The 21,651-nt window shown below is 36.1% G+C and overlaps 1 protein-coding gene across 1 annotated transcript in view; it reads right to left on the reverse strand.

The window, feature by feature from the left end:
- LOC103602621 (propionyl-CoA carboxylase alpha chain, mitochondrial) overlaps nt 1-21,651 on the reverse strand; it is a gene marked incomplete at its 3' end in the record, with an annotated part of 175,253 nt that overhangs the window by 97,345 nt on the left and 56,257 nt on the right. The window contains exon 5 of the mRNA XM_008587041.1: nt 6,395-6,431. Coding sequence (XP_008585263.1) covers nt 6,395-6,431 — 37 coding nt within the window. The remainder of the gene's footprint in view (nt 1-6,394; nt 6,432-21,651) is intronic.

Below are 21,651 nucleotides of genomic sequence, written 5' to 3' on the forward strand. Positions count from 1 at the left end.
GACAAAATAAAATTTAAAAAAATAAATAAATAAATAAAATTAAATAAATAGATAGATAAATAAATAAATAAATAAATAAATAAATGGGAAAAAGTAAGGAGATTATACTCACTCAAATCATGGCCCATAAAGGAAGCTTAAAATGTGTGATTACTTAATTCATGACTATCTTTATATATAAATTTCTATTTGGATTTATTCACTCCATAACTATTTGCTCAATATATACTCTGTGATATGCATTGTCTCAATCTTTATTTGTTTGTTTGTTTGTTTGTTTGTTTGTTTGTTTGTTTGTTTTTTGCAGCTAGCTAGTACAGGGATCTGAACCCTTGACCTTGGTGCTGTAACACCACACTCTAACCAACTGAGCTAACTGGCCAGGCTACATTGTCTTAAGTACTAAAAATATAAAGAAAAGTAACCTATGGTCAATTTTACTATAAAATAGTAACCAAAACAATCATTTGCAAAGATAAATAGAATTTATTTATTGCAGAGAATCCCACAGTATTTTAAGAGAAAAGCAATCCATCAAGATAAATCACTTAAAGGGGTAGGGGATTAGTTCCATATCAAACTAAGCCTTGGGAGCATTATAGGGCAAGGAAAACACTTTATGAGATATTATTCCAGTTTGATATTATTTTCTCCTTTAACAATTCTTTATAACTCAAGCATCACTCTTTCACTCTTTCTTTTAATAGTTACTTGAGAAAAATATTTACTCTTCTGTTGTTCAGGTAGAATGGTCTATATATGTCTATACAGTCTAGTTGCTTAATAGAGTTCTTCAAGTCCTCTAATCCCCTACTGATCTTCTGTCTAGATATTCTACCCATTACTTATTGTGTGGTATTGTAAGCTCCAACTATTATCATAGAACTTACTATTTCTCTCTTCAATTCTGTCAATGTTTACTTTATATATTTGGGGCTCTATTTTTTTGGTGTATATATGTTATAATTGTTAATCAATACAGTGTCCTTCTGTGTCTCATAACAGTTTCAAACTTTGTTACATTAGTATTGTCACCCCAGCTCTCTTTTGGTTACCATTTGCATGGGATATCTTTTTCTATCCTTTGACTTTCAACTGTGTCTGTGAATCTACAGTGAATCTCTTATAAACAGCATACAGTTGGAGCATGGTTTTTTATTCATTCTGCCAATATCTGCCACAATGAGATATCACTTCACACACACTAGGATGGAAATAATTTAAAGAAACAAAACAAAATAACACGTGTCAGCAAGAATGTGAAGAGATTGAAACCCTCATACACTCCTGGTAGAAATGTAAAGTGGGATAGCTACCATGGAAAAAGAGTTTGGCCATGCCTCAAAAGTTAAAACAGAATTACTATAAAACAGATACTCAAACAAATACATGCACACACATGTTCATAGCAGCATTATTTACAATAACCAAGAGGTGGAAACAACCCATGTGTCTATCAACAGATGAGTGGGTAAACAAAATGTGGTATAGACCATGAAAGAATATGCAATCATAGAAAAGGAATGAAATACTGATACATGGTAGAACATGGATGAACCATAAAACACTATTAAGTGAAAGAAGCTAGACACAAAAGTTCATATTTATATAAAATATCCAGAATAGGTAAATCCATAGAGACAGAAAGAAGGTAAATTAGTAGTTGTCAGCAGCTAGGTGGAGGGTGAATGAGAAGTAAATACTAATGGCTACAGAGTCTCTTTTGGGAGCAATGAAGATGTCTGGAATTAGACAGGAGTGATGATTACACAACCTTGTGAATATATTTAAAACCACTGAATTGTATACCTTGAAAGGCTGAATTTTATAGTATTTAAATTTTATCTCAATTTTTCAATCTTTAATCTTTAGTATAAAAATTTAGCACAGGCTGCCTCCGGAGGTGGGGGGATAGGGGGACAGCGGTAAAGACTGACTGGAAAGGTGCACAAGGGAACTCTGGGGTGGCAGTATGTTCAATACCTTGGTGGGGTTTGGAGTTATGCAGATTAATGCATATGTCAAAATCAGCAATATAGAAAAGATTTGCTTATATTATTGTATGCAAATTTTGCATCAGAATAAAACTCTACAAATGCAGAATTTAGTTAAAGACATGTATGTTGAAGTATTTAGAGGGATGTGTACTGGTATGTGCAATTTACATCAAAACACAGCAAAAATAAGATGGATTAACATATGGACAGATAAGGGATAATGCAAATCTAGCAAAAGATTAATAGTGGAATCCCGGTGTTGGGTATACAGGTATACATTTCAAAATTATTTCAGAATGTTGTGTGTCTGAAATTTTTCAAAATAAAATATTGGGGGAAAAGTTACTAACAAGAAAAATATCTGTAAGTCAGAGAACTATGCAGAAATTTAGAATACAGTTATAAGACCACAAGGACTGGGTGGCAACATTAGGGCATCTTCTCTTGAGGGTATGATATTTAAGCCAGGACACGAAGGACTACAAGGAGTTATCCATGTGAAGACATCAGCAAGAGTCTTCCAGGTCCCCTCTGTCTCTGCTCACCCCCCATATCTTATCCCAACACCCTGAAATTTGGTGTGTTCAAGTAAACCAATGCAATTAAAGTACAGGAGGTAAGGAAGGGAGCAGTGTAAAATGAGATTTGAGAGAAAGTCAAGTGCCACATCACACGGACTTTGTAGTTTAGGGTAAAGAACTGTGGTTTTATCTAAGCGCAATGGAAAGTCATTAGCGGGTTTAAAGCAGGGATGGGGTGGGATGAAATGAGGTGTGTCCTTATTCTTTAGAGTTTTCAAATGGTACTCTATCAGCTATATGAAGAATGGCTTTGAAGTATTTAAGAAAAGAAGTAGAGAAACTATTGTCATAGTCTCTGCAAAAGACTATGGTAATTTGGAGGAGAGTGGTGGTAATGAAGATAGTGAGTAGAGAAAATGGGAAACATTTTTAATGAAGAACTGACAGTATCTGTTGATAGATTTACAATTGGATGATGAGCAAAAGAGGCATCCAGGGCTTTGGCATGAGTGAATGGGTTAACATTTCACTTAGATATAAAAATCTGGGCAAAGCAGGTTTGTAATATGGAGGACTTGAGGATCGAAAAAATGTTTTTTTAATTGTGTATGATTTGTAATTTTGAGAAGACAAGCAAAGGGGGAAAAATCAGAATAAGTTGGAAGTCATTAAAAGACAGGTTTTACATTTACAATTTTTTTTCTTTTAAGAATCAATATTGATTTGATTGAATTAAAGACCTTTGGTCCAGTAAAAAGATCAAACTTAAATGGAAATCAGGTTCACTGATTACTGCTGTCTACCACTGAGGTTAAAGATAAACTGGAGATCAATAGTCCTGTATCTCTAAACTTAGAGAGGTCAAAGGAAAAAGTTAGGAGTGAGAATGAGAGACAAAGTAGTCCAAAAAAATAAACACATAGAAGTAACATATTAAGTCTTAATTGTCTCTCACCTGTCAATGATAAGAGGCTGTCTGCTTCTTTAATTCCACATATAACATGCTTAAGTGCCTTACAGTATTTCACACAAAGTGGTGGCTCAAATTTTACCTTTCATCTTCTACTCCCATTAGTTTAGCCAAAGCATAATGAAAAATCTGTGGTCCTTAGAGCCAAATAAACCTAAATTTAAATGAGGGTCCACCACTCAATAGCTCTGTGACCTTCCCTGAGCAACTTACTTGCCATTTCTAGCCCTTAGTTTTCTTTAATGTAAGTAAAAATAATTAAACCTGAGAATTAGCATTAGAAAAGTGCTCTATAAACGGAAGCTACTATTATGTAAAAGGCACCTAACTCAACACAGTTTCCTACTTTGGCAGCATAGTATTGTTTCCAGAAGAGAAGTAAAGACATGAGTGATTATGAGGGGGAACCACATAAAACAGAATCAACTTCATTTTCACCATGTAACACAGAAAGAAGTAAAAGAGAGGAATCTCTGAATAGGTATGACACATGGACAATCAGCAACTTACAAATGGATAGGTTTGAAGGTTTATTATACTTCGGTTGCTTAAAACTGAGAGCATATTATCCCACAGAATCGATGTTCAGTTCACTTTTTCGATGAACTCACAAAGGCCCATTGAAATTATAATGTAGTTAAAATGTGATATATCTCAATAAATTTAGTAGAAAAAGCTGATGAATCATCAAACAACACAGAAAACCAAGCGACTTTAATAATACGTAATTTGATTTATTTTAGAAGCTAGCACTTGAAGGAAAAGGCTTTATGGGAGGTTTCTGTGGTGATTCAGAAGGGGGATGCAAGGAAATTCCAAAAGCTTTATAAAAGTTGATGACCCTGGTTCTTTATTATGTTTTATTTCACCTCAAATTTTATGGCTTCCCTTTCTTTCAGTATAGGCAAAACACTAGCACTCTTATACTTAATAGCCATGATTACGATCATTTATTTCACAAATGAGGAGTAATTGGGGAAGAATTCGAAGAAAGATGGGAAAGAGAAAGGAACCATAAAGGACATGCCCAAGTATAAAGAAAAAAAAAACTTAGATTGAATTAGGTAAACTCAGCAGAAAAAAAAACTAAAAAGGTAAAGAACAGCATTAAAATATTGAGGAAGGAAAGCAAAGTGATAAGAACTGGTCAGAGGCCCATCATGATTAACTAGTTATCTTAAAGATCACAGGTTATAAAAAAAGGTGGAAATAAAGACATGAAAGCAAGCAAAGTGATATGCAGCCTGCCACTCATACAAAGGAAATACTGAGTTGAAAATTCATAATTCAAATGTGGCACAGAAATGTAATTATAGATTGTCTTTAATCCCTTTTTATTTCCTTGAATTCCTCTGAATATTTTCTTCTTTACACAGATACTATTATGATAATAGCACTTTTATGTCCTATTAGGTAGATAATAATAATATCTAAACTAAAACTAGGAAAAGGACCTTATAAATTTAAAAGTATATGATAGAATAAAACTAAACTATTTTAGGAAAGTCTCCTAAAAAGCCAGTATGTATGTTACATGCCTCTTAGGCAATAAGGAATGTCAGTGATTTCAAACCACAGGTAGAAACTTTCGACCTTCTCAATAAAGAAACCACAGAATCAGTTCCGTGTAGTCCAATTTATTCAGCAATCTAGCAAACCTTCCTGTGAAGTTAAGTACTGAAATGCTTTTTGAAAATACTGATGATTCTGAAGAAACAATTAATAAAGAAATGTAGTCAGATAAAATTTTGTACACTCTGGTCTTGAATCCAAAACCTATATCAATAAGAGCAATTTTTGTAAAACAAACAGCAAAATACACTTAATAATGAACAAAACCCAAATAATTTAGCTAGACCCAGCTAGAAACAGGGATGCAACAAGTCAGATAGCTTTTTCAGATCACCAAAGAGCTGCTAAGCTTCCTGAGTCAAAGCCAAAAAAGAGGGGCAGTGCAGGGTGCGGGGACTGCTAACTAGCTTGTCTCATTTGCAGAGAATATACTCAGTCATGCAAGTTCTCACTTTCAGACCAATAAGTTATTTCTTCCTATCACAACTATGTAAACTTCACCAAATCAAATACTTTCCAATAGGAGTGCAGAAATGCGAAGAAGATGCTGTGACTACCAAGCATCGCCTAATTTCTCTTACTTACCTACAAATTTCTGTCAAATGTATACAAATATGCATTTGATTAATAAAACTGTAAAGTTACTTAATAGCATTGCTAAACCATAACAGTATGCCCTTACACATTTTCTCAATTAGCAGATACTGAAAATGCAATATTTCTCATGAGCACCAGGAATATTTTTGAAATTAAAAAGTTGGGAAGCAATGCCCAATACAATTATACCTAAAACAGTCCAGCAAAACAGCCATTAAAATATCCTACAGTTTACCCTTTACTCCAGTTTAGGAGATTCAGTTCTATTTTCCCACATTCTATTTCTCTTCCCTTGCAAGATTATTAAGTTGATATTTAACATCTTAGGAAAAGGCAAAAACTTGAAATATCTTGGCAAATATACCTTTTATATTTGCTTATCTCTAACAAACCATGTTCAATTACATACATATACATTTACATTATATCCAATCTTAAGAATTCTTAAGACAATTCCTTCTTTTAATTAGCCAGTGATTTCACTTTACAAAAGAGCTAGAGTTAAGGTCAAATTACTCTTTAAAGTCCACTTTAATAACAGAATATGGTAATTCGGCTGATAAAGTCCACTTTAATAATAGAATATGGTGATCTCGACTTGTCCAGAATGACAAGTACTCAGAAAGCTAAAACTGTTAAAATATTATTTGCTCTATAGTAATTACTTATTACATGTTTACTCAACCATATCTGTTGAAAGACACAGAAACCCTACCAAAGTTAATTTAAGAACTTACCAATTTCCCTTGCAATTCTGACAGCTTCATCTGCATCCTGTAAAAGCAGGAAATGAGACTCAACATTAATCCCATAAGGCATTGCACAATGTCTTTAGGGCAGTCATATATTGCACTACTGTCTCCTCTGATTCATTTAATGTTCATTTTTACAACCTTCTAACCCTTTTCATTCAGAGAAATGTAAAATTAATACCATAAGTGGAATGTAAATCCTACCTCATCGTTATTATATTAAGAAACTCAAAGCAGTTCGAACTGAGCTGGCAGGAAGCACTACCAGAATTGCCAATGATTTGGTGCAGTTGCCGGAATTTAATGGCAGAATCTAGATGTTTACATCAATACTGAATCATAAATCAGATCATTAAAGCTTGTCTGCAGCCAGCTTGTTTCTGTCTCTCTGATAGTTATGTGTCATATTTTCCTAGATTCTGTCAGCAGGGGGAGTTGATTCTCTATTATTTGGGAGAAGCTGGATCAATTTTTGAGAAATAAAAAAAGTAAATCTCCAGTATCTACAGGAATTACCAACTGTTCAAAAAAATCCCTTTGGTAATCTCCATTAACTTTTCAGTTTTAATTTTTATTTCTTTTTTCAGGTACATATTTTCTCTTTTCAGTTGTATCTTGTTACAGAAATTAAAACTTTAAAATCATTGAACCAAGTAGTAGAGGGGAAAACTCCAAAAAGCCAAGGAAAGAAAACAGCTTCCTAAACAATATAGGGTAGGAGTTTGTCAATACAAGGATTAGTTACTGCTGAATATCAACCAAATGCCACTTGTACCTCTAAGTAGCTAAAAAGACAAAAACTTCCCTTGAATCTAAGTCATTTTGTTGATCATTAACTCTCACTTAACACACCCAACAGGACATTCCTGATACATTTCCCCAAATACCAAGCTTCTTTCTAAATTTAATTCCTTTTCATAATTCAGTGTCACAAACTAAACTATCTTACGAAACTGACAATAGTGTTCTGAATCCACTGGCTGATAATTACGCCTAAATTTTTAGAAAACAAGTTTAAAATATTGAGGGGAAGCCCAGTATTTCTTAAGCTTTTAAGCTGATACATTTAAAATGTAGAGCAAACATGTCAGAATCCTCCCCAAAAAGAGAGGGGTGGAGGGATGTTTATAACTAGTTCATTTATGTCTAATAAAAAAAAAAATCTTCCTTAAAAGTCTTCAGTACCTAATAACATTCTCTGAATAAGGACGTTGGCAGGGGAAGTTGTCAGAAAAATTTAATTTCCTTTCATTAGCCAGTCTGCTCCACAAATAGGTGCTTGTTAAGTTCAAAGCAGTCCTGAAAGCGACATCAGTTTTAAGTCTTTTTTTTTTACTCCAAGCAGTCACATCTGCTAATGAGATTTTCCAAATAACAATTGTTTTCAAGTCAGAGATAAATCTATACCTCCCATCCTATACCCCCCAAAATCAAGGTTTACTGCTTTATTACACCTTGCTGTTTTCGCTGACCCTACATTCTCCAAATTTTAGCTTAAAGGGATAAAAATCCATGGAAAGGGTCATTTAAGAATGTTAGTGGTTTCCACACATTGAGTTGGAAGGTTCTTTGTTCCAGCCAGTGACAGTTATTGGAGAATACTTCCCCTTAATAGCCTCTCTGTCAGGAAGTGTTAAACCTGCCAAATGCGAACAATTAGTGCCTCTGGAACAAAATACAGGAAGAGTGATGGCTGATGAAGACTGGATTATAATAAGCCTAGAAAGAAACTTTTAACATTTCTTTTCTTTCAAACATGTAATAGTATATTTACAAAAGATATTCTGAGAGAAAATAAAGTGCTATCTAAAAAAATTTGTTACCTTAAGAAAACAGGAGAGTCTTAAAAGATAATTCACAGAATTCATTTAGTCATATTTTGCTACTTATTCACATATACACATTATAGATGTCTTGTGTGTACCTATAAAGAGATATTTACACACAGCAAAACTTCTAAAAATTCTTTAACAGCCACAAATCCAACACTTTTATATACGGCCACAAAACAATCTTACCTTTTAAATAATCAGTACACTTAAGCTTTCTTACTATGAAAATCAAATTCTGTTAAGTGAACTTTCAAGTAAAATCAAATTGCCTCAAATATTAACTTTTCACTTGTCACTCATTCATCCACAAAAACTTTATTGAAGACATATTATTCATAAGACATTAAAAACTTTAATATCTGTTTCAATAATATACTAGTATGGTCTTTCAGCACATTTAATTTAACTATTGGGCTATATAAAATTACTACTGAAGGGATAAAAAGCCCCACATAGGTCCAAATTCAATGGCCCTAAGTGACATATCACACTGTAAAACCTCCCTAAAAGGCTAGAGGTAGAAAAAAATTTTTAATAAAACTTTAATTCAACTGGAAAAAGACCAACGATCATCAAGAAAAATGCACAAAGGATATAAAAAGAAGTTCACATAAAAAGAAATCCAAAAGGGCCGGCCCGGTGGCGCACTGCTGCAGGGCGCCGCTTGGGAAGAGTGGCGGCGCTCCCGCCAAGGGTTTGGATCCCACATGCAGACCAGCCGCTCACTGGCTGAGCGAGGAGCGGGGGCAACACCGAGGGTTGTGATCCCGTTGCCGGTCACGAAAAAAGACAAAAAGACAAAAAAAAAGAAATCCAAAAGGATAATATATCCTTAATCATAATTACAGAAATGCAAATTAAAACAAGATATCACTTTTCCTCTAGCAAATTAAAGTGTGATAATGGCCAAGTGGTGACTTAAAGGCCAACAAGCACTCCTCACGCTATTGGTGTAGGAAATGGTGCAATCTTTTAAAAAAGAAATTGTCATATCTACCAATCAAAAGTTTAGGGATATATATCTTTTAACCCAGCAATTTTGCTCTTAGGAAGTTATCCTATACAGATACTCACATGCATGCACACGGAGAGACATATAAAGAAATATATTGTTTTCAATTTGTTGGTGGTGTTTTGATAAGAAAAAATATCTGAAAAACTATTTAATAGGCCTTCAATAAGGTACTGGTACCACAAATCCATGAAATGGAATATTACATAGCATTTAAAAAGAATGAGGTTAGTATGTATGTTCTTATTCATCCATTTATACATGAATTCAATAAATATTTGCCCAGCAACACTTCATGATACAGTTTCTGCCCTTATGGAGCTATTACACCCTAATAAACAGAAAACAGAGCAAACAAATCAATTGCAAATTGAAATAAATGCTACATGGAAATGGAGAATACTAAGGCAGAGAATGAGAGGAAGAACCTGTTTTAGATAGACTGCTCAGAAACAGCCCTTCTAAAATAAAATTTAAAACCGAAGGATAAAATCAGCCAGCCACCCTGGAAAGATTAGGGGAAAAGGATTCTAGACAGAAGGAATAACATGTACAAAACCCTAGATTAGGAACGTACTTAATATGCTCTAGAAACTGAAAGAGGATCCATGAGGCTAAAGCTGAAACACACTTAAAAAGTGGCAGAAAAAGCCAAGATGAGTAAAAGTAAAAGGCATGGCCCTGTTCTGGCTGGGTCGTATGGGATACGGTGTAGAGTACCAAATACTTCGGTTGTGTGCTGGCGGATGATGAATCAGAATTAGTTTTTAAGAGGATAACTCTTACACTCCAAAGGTATACAGGATATACTATACATGGTGAGGAAAACACTAACTTGTAGCACATACATATAGCCTGACCTTATCTACATTAAGACAGAAATACACGTTTGAATGCGCATGAAAATTTATGTATGGACAGCTACAAAAACTCAGCTTGAGTTATTGCTCAAAAGTAGGATTGAGAGTAGGGAGAAAAGGGGAACTTTTACTTAAGGTTGTATAATCTTAGGTATACATTGAACTTTTTTTTTAACATAAAACTCCTAATTTCATATTTCATACTTTCATAGTTTAAAAATTAAACCAGCCATGCTTGAAGGTATTTTTCAAATTATCTTATTAACGATTTCTGAGGCATTAAATGTTATCAAAATAAACTAGTATTCCCAAAACCCACATAAACTTTTCATGACTTTCTATTGCCTCAGACTGAGTTCAAACTCCTAAACTTAGTTTCAGTAGTTGATCCTGCTTGCCTAAGCCACCAGCCTCAGCCCCAGGCCCTGTCCACCTCGTACTTTTCCCTTCACCACAAACACCAGGCACTCTCCCCAGCGCTTGCACGTCCCACCTAGTTCAGCCAGGCTCAACCAGGAACTCTCTTCTCTTTCACCTCCTTTCACCAAACCAGTTTTATTTACAGTCAGCATGGCTGGAGCCTGAAGAGCGAGGCTACAGTTAAGCAGAGCCTCACAAGCCACATTAAAGAGACTGAACTTCAGCCTATGGGCAAGGAAAAGAAGGGCCTCGCTCTGGTTGCATTTTGAAGAATTTTGGCTTATCATTTACTTATATATCATGTGCATTGTCTATTCTCTGCATCTCCCTACTCCACTAAAACATAAGGCCCATAAGGGCAGAAATCTCTGTCTACTTGTTTCAGTGATATTATTTCAAATGCCTAGAACAGTGTCTGGCACATAGTAGTTATTCAATCAGCAGGTGAATGAATGAATGAACAAATGAATGAATACTTTGAGAGACAAAAAGGATCTGAGGAGTACAGCTGAGAAGCAGTAGTCAAGGTAAGAAAAAAATCACTATTTTCTCTAAGACTCAAGAGTGGCATATTTCAGGTTTCATCTAAAAGCCACTTTCTTTAGGAAGCCTTTCCAGTCCTCCCACACGAGGTTAAGTGCCATTGCTGTGTGGTCACATTACACCTGCCATTATGACAACCCACATCACACTTACACTCCACAATGACTAGCTCTGTCTTGCTGTCTACTGAATGCAGAGCTTAGCAAAATGACAATAATCAACGCATTATTTGTTCAATGAATAAACAATTATCCATCAGCAAAATAAGTCTGTTATGATAAGACAATCACAAATGTCAACAGAACTACTCATCTCAGAGCACCAATTTTATAAGTGAATAAACTATATCCAAAGAGATGTGGTGGCCTGTTCAAATTCACCTAAGTGACAGACAGCAAGGAAGTATCACATGGTTCAGAAAAGGGACTCAGAACCAGACAAGCTTTGGTTCTGCTTCAGTTTAAACAAAGTACACTCAACAAAATATTGTTGACAATGGGTAGAACCAAGCCCAACATTCACCCATGTCTTTGAATTCTCAGTCTAGCACTTTCTTACATCACATCACGCAAAATTCAAAAGTTTGAAACTTAGGTTTCATAAAACCTACTCTCAAAAAATACAGTGCTACCCTATTCATAATTGTTAAGTAAAGTATTTCATTAAGGTAAAAAAAATCAAACTTTACATGGAAAATTTTTCAAATTGAAAGGCCACAAATTTATATTAAAAAGCAACAGATTCGAATCCCCATACCAGACAGCTACCAAAAAGAAAAAAAAAAAAAAGAAATAGGAAAAAAAGTTCACTTCAATTTATAGATATTAAACTTTATTTAATAAAAATGTAAAATAAACATTAAACTTTATTTTACCAAATACACTTTGTTCTTTATTTATATAAAACAAATCTCTTTTAAGCAAAACATTTATTACCTCTTCACAAATCCAACTTGGCAATATTTGAAGAAAACACACAGCTAATTTTACTTAGTGCTCTTAGCTTTAGAACATTCTAAAGACAGCTTTCACATCTATTAATTATATGACATATCATACAATATATGGAAATACTAAAGGTCTTAAAACAGTAGATTCTGTTAAAGTTTTTTTCCCCCCTTTGGCAGCTGGCTGGTATAAGGATCCAAACTCTCGACCATGGTGTTATCAACGCCATGCTCTATCCGAGTGAGCTAACTGGCTAGCCTGATTCTGTTAAAGTATTGTTCAATAAAATAATACTTTATAATTTATTAAAAGAAAACAGGTGGGACAATAATCCCCCCAAATGGAAGAAAAGTCAAATACAAAAATTTTAGCAGAAGGAATAAAACAAATTTGATGCTACTCATTCCCTTATACAATTTTCAACTGAGGTGTTTAGAATATTTTTACTTTCATATCAAAAGTAATAAAACTGAGTAAATAAAGAAAAGTACAAAAGCAAATTAAAAATACATTAGCAGGGCCGGCCCGGTGGCGCACTGCTACAGTGCGCCGCTTGGGAGCGTGGTGGCGCTCCCGCCGAGGGTTCGGATCCCACATACAGACCAGTTCCCGCTCACTGGCTGAGCGAGGCGCGGGAGCAACACCGAGGGTTGCGATCCCGTTGCCGGTCCCGGTCCGGTACGGGCACGACACTGAGGGTTGCGATCCGTTGCCGGACACGGAAAAAGACAAAAAAGAAAAAAAAAATACATTAGCAAAAAATGCTCAGATAATATTCCTGATGATTTCGAATCAGGCCGTAGGAAAAAAGAACAGTCCAACGATATCATTTTATTCCACTCTTTTAAGCGACAAAAATCCCTGTGGCCCATTCTTCTGTAATCCCAGCCTGACCTGAGGGAAGTCACACTCACCTTCTGAAGTTATTTAACTCTTGGAAGCACTGATGAGGAAAGGGTTACAAGAAAGTATTAAATATATACTTCCAAAATAGCAGTTCAAGAAATGGAAAAAGCCAAGGGAACCAGTATCCATTTCTATTATTCCTCTATTACAGCACAACAAATATTAATTAAATTCCATCATCCAACCCAAGAATAACAGTAAAAAAAAAAAAAAAATTCTGTTTTACATGATTATGATGGGAGGGGCAGATGATGCTGCAAAAAACCAACTAAGTATGCCAAAAAAATGTAAAAAGAGCTAACAAAAATTGGGTGCCTTTTCTGCAAGCCTGATTTATTTGTTAATGCTCTAGAACATCTACCTGCAAGGTGGTTAAAAGTGCAGGTGCTAGAGCTGAAAGGTTTGGGCTCCAATACTGGCTCTGTGAAGGTGATTAAGCTACCTCATCTGTAAAGAGGACATAATAACAGTATCTGTCTCATAAGGTTATTGAGGTGAAATTAGTTCAGGCCGAAACACACTAGAACAACACCTAGCCCACAACAGGCATTCAATTAAGGTTAGCAGCCTGTGATAAAATGGGCAGCCCACCACCCCAAACTACCAAGTTTTATTCCTTCTCTTCTTGGCCATAGTTGTCATATCTTGTGTCATTACTCATCCTCTAAACCTGTGTAACAAAGAACTCATACTGGTAGTACAATACTACAAAAAATGCACACTTCATCTCTTATCATGCACTGGATCAGATGATCTGTGAACTCATGATTGCTGGTGAGCAGGGAAGAAGGGCGGGAAATGGCAGGGAAAACTACAACAAATTCAAATCATTCTCCCCAGAGGCTAAACACCCAATATATTTTTACAGTGATGTTAGTGTCAAATACTGACTCCACCATCCGTAATTCAGACTACACTTCTCCTTTCTCACTAGCTACAGCCTATGTACTAACCCTTGTCTCTCTACTGTCTAGATGAGAATCCTGCTACCCACTCACATGGAAACTACTTAGGAGTTTACTTTCCTCAACTAGTTCTCTAGAATGAAATCAGTGACTGGTATTTTTGCAAAAAAAAAAAAGGATCATTGCTTCAAGACACTATAAGTAAGGCTATATGTGTACACAAAAAGTCGTCTTCAAACCATTCTGCATTTATTTATAAAGTAAAGCAAAACTTTTCAACAATCTGGGATCAGGAATTACTTCCAGCTGATTGGGTTTTCCCATTAAAGTAGAAGACTTTTTGTTTTAATATACTTTCAAATCTTTCTAAACTTTAGTATACTTTTCTATAATTGTAAAAACAGCATAGTAAACATAATTGAAATTTTTTTTTCAAAAATATAAAGCATTTGAGGCATTGTCAGGAAAATCAATTATTCCTGGTTTAGCAGGGGAAAATATACTGATATTTAATACGGGACTTTCTAATTGCCAGGCCACAGCTTGATTCCAACTTTTTCTTTTTTGTTTTTGGGTTTTTTTTTAATGATTTCCTTCACACTAGCTTTTTTCTCATTTGTCTCCTGCTAAAGCAAGAGTACAGTTTTTGAAATCTGCCTAATTAGGTGATTAAAAACAATTACTGCTTTAAACCTATACTGCATAATTTACAAAACTCATTCAAATACATTACCATACTCTGCTCTGTGGTGCAAATGGCTATCACTCTTAATGGACAATAAGAACTCAGAGACATTAAAGGAATTTCCCCCAAAACTGGTGTGCTGATAGGTATTACAACCAAATGTGGCAATGTGATCATGGCTCATTCTTCACCCTGCTTCACAGCTGACACTAAACAGATCACATAATCCTATAAATTCAATTTTCACCATCTTTCTCAACATCATCTACTTCGCTGTATCCCAACACTTTACTTCAGGGCCCTGTCATTTCTTGCCTAAAGAAAGAGGATTCTAATTTGTCCACCAATCTCGAGTTTCACTCTGCTGCAATCCATTTGCCACACAGCAAACCAAAATGAGTTTTCCAATTCCACAATTCCATCATTTTAACTCTTCTGCATGAAACTATTCAGAGGCTCCCCAAACCACAAGAGTAGCTTCCAAAATCAATTGCACAGCATTCAAGACCATACACATTTGGAACCCAATTTTCTCTCTCTCGCTCCCTGTCACTACGGCTCATCGCACTGCATATGTGCCTATGGTCTTACAGCTCCAAGCTTTTGCAATAAGATGTTGTCACTGAGAACAGAGCTGTGTCCCATCATCACTCTCACTTTTTAGATAACTCACTACTACTCAGACTTCTGGTGTCACTTAGCTATCACTTCCATTGGAAAACCTGCCATGACACCCTAAAACTAGGTTAAGGGCCCCCCTTATAATGGGCCCCATGCACCTTGAGCTTATCATTATTAAGATTAATTGCCTGAATACTTGTAGGTCTCCCTAAGGGAGATGCTGTCTTCCAGCATCTTCACACACATACTCTTCATTCTGCTTTCATGTTTCCAAGATCAAGGTAATAAAATGGTGAATAAAACTAACCTTGTTAAAGGCAAATACTGGAAACTAGATGACTACTTGAAAATTACATTTTAACAGTAGTTTCTCTCTAATGAAAAGGATAATTCAAGAAATGAACAACAAGCCATAAAGAAAAAAGTTTCAGAAGTCCACTTAGGTACTGCACACAATGTTTTAAAAGAGTATGGGTAAAACATCTCCATATAACATGCTAAATAATCAAATGAGAGCGACAAAATTTTAAGAAGAGATATAACAAACTGAACTCATGTTAATTTACTCAAATTGGTGATGAAAATTACTTGGGGGGGGGAAAGTAGAATATAGTCACCAAGACAAAGAATTTAGTCATAAAAATACTAACTTTAAAGAACTCTATAGATTTTTAAAAGACATAATTATCTATACTACAAGTAGCAAACTCATTTTGCCAATGCAAAACTGTTGCTGACAGTGGCTAAACCCACAAAATATGCCAAAATTTTGCACTATTTGCATCAGCAAACCCCTGTCTGCACAGATACCCTCATAAGTAATCATCTACCCAATAAATCTAAACTACAAAATGTGAAAAGTAGGATAGTTCCAAGTGAATGTGGAGTTACTATACAAGAAATGTAAATTAAAAACCAATTTTTTAAATCTATATGTATAGCCTCCTGTGTCAGAAATAAAAGCAACCTAGAAATAAAATTAATATCAAAAATGAATTCCCAGAGAAACAAAAGAATATTCTTTAAAAACCATTTTTAAATGCTTATACTTAAACTATAACCTGCAGGTTCAGCTGTCACTTAAATCAATTCAGACAACAGCTGTTAGGAACTGTGTACCATGGCTAAAGTTGACACAGAAATTAAGAATCTATCATTTGAGAGTGTAACAGGATGTTACAAACCATCTAATGCATACAAGGAGACAAAGTAAAAAGATAAGGTGATTTCTTCAACTTTCTATTTTTCCATACTTTCCAAATTTACTAAAACAGGTTATAAATTCAAATGCAGTCTCCCTGAGAAGAAAACCAAAATAATCTGTTGAACAAGCAAAACCAAGTTTATTACCTACTACAGCAAAGGATCCCATCAGTATAAGGCAATCTTGTAAGTTCCACTGAGATCTGTTCAAGACCCACTAATAAATAGCCACAGTTCAAGCTCCTAGATTTGGCAACTGCATGCTCCTTTGATGCCCATCACCCCCATACACCCATCCATACACACACACACACACACACACTCTCTCTCTCTCTCTCTCTCTCTCTCTCTCTCTCTCGGTTCTCCCCAACCACAATGGTGAAACCATTTGGGTAGATCTCCAATTTCTCTTCCTAGGAATGAGGAGCCCTTTGATTTTCTGACAGGATTTTAAAACTTTTATTATTGGAGGAAACCATCCTTATTTCTAACAAAAATAACTTCAGCGTTTTTTGTTCTAAGTCCGTACGTCAAAGCTCATCTTCATGCTGGCTCCAGGAGCCAGTGATTTCAGAAGGTTCCATCAGACCAGCATCCAAATAAAGTAAAATTTACCTGGGAACTTTGAGTACTTTCCTCTGTCTTGACTTGTTTTGTCCATGGAGGTCTGGGTTTGGGAGAGATCTTCTCTCCAAATCTTAAACCAACAAGGCACTGTACATTGACAGGTTTGCCATCAGGATGAGGACACAAACAACATTTAACAACCACGAGGTGCTCCTGGGTTTGTCTCAGGCTAAATCTGTGGTCTCCCTGAGTCTGACTTCTGCTCCTAAATGCACTAAATCTGTAACTCCAATTCACGTTCTGATCTTTCTAAACAGCATCATCTTACCAAGGATAGTTTAAAAACTTTTGATATGAATGGTTCAATTTAGATGTACCTCAGAAAAAAATAGGGAGCAAATTCCCAAACACCCAATGTTCTGCATTTTTTTCATTCTCATGAGGAAGCTTCCAAAACAAATTCAGATCCCAAAATGATTTCCTTATAAAATTCAAGAGGTAGACAAAGTTCATAGGGAAAAGGAAAGGCATAAGAAAAGCCAAACGAAAATGTGAAAAACCTAAAATTCTCTTGAACCTAATAGTCTTTATCCTGCTACTTCTCTTCCTCCATCCCATGCTCCTCCATTTCTCCTGCCCTGCTCTTTCTTCCTCTGGCAGGCTCCTCTAGCCTTCTGGCTGGCCAGAAACCCCCAAAGCAACATTACCTCTTAAAATTAAGCCCCTGTCAGAACAGGTGAAACCCCTTATGGCTGTATTAAAGCCTTGTCAAAGACTTTCCAAAGCCTATACAAGATAAACAGAAATTGACAAAGAAAATGAGAATAGTCTAGGAATTTATAATGTTGAGTCCTCAGATTTATATCATTTGATATATTTATATCATTAGCTAGTAAGAACCTCAGATAGGAAATATTAGAAAGGGGGGACTAGGAAGACCCTGAGAGTGACTTGAGACTCCAAAATCACATAGGAAACCAGAGAGGTTTAGAAAAACTTGGGCTGGCCTGGTGGCGCACTGGAGAGTGCACCGCTTGGGAGCGCGGCGGCGCTTGCGCCGAGGGTTCGGATCCCATGTGGAGACCGGTTTTCCCGCTCACTGGCTGAGCGCGGTGCGGGCGCAGCACCGAGGGTTGCGATCCCGTTGCCAGTCCTCAGTACGGGCGTGACACCGAGGGTTGCGATCCCGTTACCGGTCAGTGAAAAAGACAAAAAGGAAAAAAAAAAACTGTAAATGTTGGACAAAGTCTTCTGGAGGCTACCACCAAAATCCTTCCTGTGGAAATGGGTAACTCTAATCTAGCTGTGCTAACAAAGAAAGGATAAGCCTGTTAGAGACCTACAGGATGGGCTCTTCGCTACCTTTCAGCAGTATTCAGGAGTAGGCCCTGAAATAGCTGTGACTCCAGCTCCCTCCCTCACATTTGTGAGCAGCCTCAAGCCAAGAACAGCAAATCTTATAAACAAGCAAAATCTGACTGGAAAAGACCCACGCTGTCAGATCTTCAACTCTATACTATACGTTTTGAAAGACCCTGAAAAAAAAAAGGGAGTAAGACCCAGAATAAGCTGGTGGCCGTACAGACAAAACTAGATACTCTCACTGCAGAAATTAAACACCAGACTTTTGATAAAGACACCTGCAAATATTGTAGACAGAAATGACAATGGAGAAATAATTACTCTATTTTATCCAAGAGAATTAAAGGAAAAAACTATAGTAGGCAAGGTTCTAACGGTGAAGAATTTCATTAATTATTAATGGAGAAACATGTAAATATTTTATTGATACAGGCAGTATAATATTAACCTTAATTCCTGTCATTGTTACACAAGCTCTTCCTCAGGGTCAACAAACTACTCAGTTGATGAGTATTGATAATACCCTCCCATTCCCCATGTCCCAACCCACAACTGTCACCTTTGTACCTTTAATCAAGAAACAGTCCCTTGTCCTAAAAGACACTATATCCATGACTTCATAAGAAAAAACCTACCGTGGAAGTAGAACTGGCAGGTCAAATGCTCCCCTGATGGCTCTTCCTTGAAACAAGGATGCCACTATTCATCATCAAGCCAGAATTAATTTCGACTGTGAGTCATCAGTACCCTTATGTCTAAATCAAGCCCAAAGTGAAGATCTCAGAAAGGGCAGATTCCTTGTCAGAAAAAAATTACAATTATACTGGCAGAAGTATTCAGAATGAATAGGTCAAGGTTCATAATGACCCACTGAAACCCCTACCCAAACTTGTACAACTCTCTGAAACAGAAGGTAAAGAAGGACTAAAGCCCCACAGTTGGAGGCCTAATAAAGAAACAACTCATCGTATCATACTCTGCTTAGGGGCTTGCAAGGATGAAATTGGGGAGTGGCCAGGCTGCATTTTCACTGGAGGTTCAAATGGGGAAAAATTTACTGCCAACTTCATTCAGATGGTTGGCAGAATTTATTTCCTTGTGGTTGTATGACTAAGGGCCCAACTTTTTGCAGGCTCTCAGATGGAGACTGCCCTCACTTCGAAGCTGCCCACAGTTCATTGCCACATGGACTTCCTCACTGTGACTGATCACTTCATCAAGCCAGCAACCAGAATCTTGATCTCAAGTCTAAGATAGTCTTATGTAATGAAGCATAATCAAAGGAGTGACATCCAAACAGTTTGCCACATAATGTCATTGAACACAGTGACAACCCATCATCTTTGCCAAGCTAATTAAGGGATTGGCATGCCATCACCCTTGCCATTCTGTTAGTTCGAGAAGCCAGCCACAGGTTCTACCCAACCTGAAGAGGAAGGAATTACACAAGAGGAGGGGAATACACAAAGGTTTGGAGGCCTGACTTCCTCAAAAAACTAAACATAGAATTACCACATGATCCAGCAATTTCACTCTTGAGTACAAACTCCAAAAAACTTAAAAACAGATATTCAAACAAATACTTCTACACAAACTTCATAGCAGCACCAATCACAATACTCAAAAGCTGGAAGTAACCCAAATGTCCATCAGTTAATGAGTGGATTTTTATTTAAGTGGTTTACCTAAACAATGGAATATTACTCAACCATAAAAAGGAATGAAATGCTAATACATGTTATAACATGAATCCCACATTCTGCTTAGTTTAATCAACTGTTAAACCTATCTAAAGTCCTTTTTTTTATATTATATTTGCAGTTACATAATTTCTATTTAATTTTTTTGTAGATTCTTGTAAAATTCTTTATCTGTTTTCTCCATATTTTCCTCAAATTTCTTTAACGTATTAATCACAGTTATTTCACAGTTCTTATCAACCAACTCCAATATCTGGTGTGTATGTAGATCTGTTTCAATTGTCTGTTTTATTTTTTCCCTTGGTGTTTGATTTCTTCTAGTATATCTAATAAATATATCTGATAATTATATACTTAATGGCAGACAATGTGTATAAAAATGGTACGTGTATAAAATTTATATCCTGGAGTATCATTCATTCAACAAATATTTAGTGAGCTCTGACTATGTGCTAGGCATCATATGCAAGTGATACAGTAATAAACAGAGCACAATCTCTGCCACCAAGGACCTTACAATCCAGTGCAGGAAGAAGGTATTTAACCCATCATTAAAATGGCCTATAAGGCCCTACAAAATCTGAGCTCCCTATTATATATCTTACCTCTATTACCTCATCTCTGACTTGTCTCTCCCTTGGTCACTCCACTCCAATCACATGCTTCCTTATTTGTTCAATATCAGGTACACTTCAACCTCAACACCTCAGCACTTATTCTTTCTGCCTACCATTCTAGATAGCTACATGACCTACCCTATCATCTCTATAGATGGTTTGCTAAACCTATTTAAAATTGTGAATATAGCCCCACCCCCCAGAATTTTCTTTCCCCATTCCCTGTCTTATGTTTCACCATAGCACATACTATATAATCTATTATTCGTTTATTGTCTGTCTCCCTCTTCTATAGTTTAAGCTCCATGAGGGCATGAAAAACTGTTTTGGTCTCTGGTTCATTACTATATACGCAGCACTTCAAACAGGGTCAAACAGTGTGCACTTGGCAAATATTTATTGAATAGATGAGTGAATAAATGAATAATTGATTTTAAATGTGATGAGTTAAGTATAGATACTATGGGAAAATACAGGAGAGGGCCTAATCTAATCTAGACAGTCAAGGAATGCCTGTGTAAGCAATTTATTTTTAATTCAAAACCTAAACAATGAGTAGAAGACAATCAGGAATGAAAACAAAAACAGAAGCAACATACATAGGACAGAGTTAAGTACAGAAGTTTTAAGAATCTGAAAGATATCAAGTATAGCTGATACATACAATACAAAGGGTAGACTGGTACTATATCAGTTTGGAAAGAAAAGCAAAGGCCAGCTATTTAGAGGATTTAAATGAGTAGCCATTTGAGAGTTATGGAAGACGGGCATACGATCAAACCTGGATTTTTGAAAGATCACTGAAGTTGAAGTGTCAAGAATTAGTTGGGTGGGAGCAAGGATGGCTACAAGCAGACCAATTAGAAGGCTGATAAAGTAAGCTAGACTAGATGGTAGTAGCTAGAACTTGGTGTTAGCATAGAAAAAAAAAAGAAGTAAATGGATCAGAAAGCTATTTAAGTGAATTCTCTACAGTGGTGTTTATCGCGAATATCTCCATGTTTCTTGCTTGAGAAATGGTATGGAAAATGCCACCACTTACCTTCTTAGGTGGGAAAGAAC

This window comes from Galeopterus variegatus, unplaced genomic scaffold, assembly GCF_000696425.1.
Source record: "Galeopterus variegatus unplaced genomic scaffold, G_variegatus-3.0.2 Scaffold4226, whole genome shotgun sequence".
NCBI classification, from domain to species: Eukaryota; Metazoa; Chordata; class Mammalia; order Dermoptera; family Cynocephalidae; genus Galeopterus; species Galeopterus variegatus.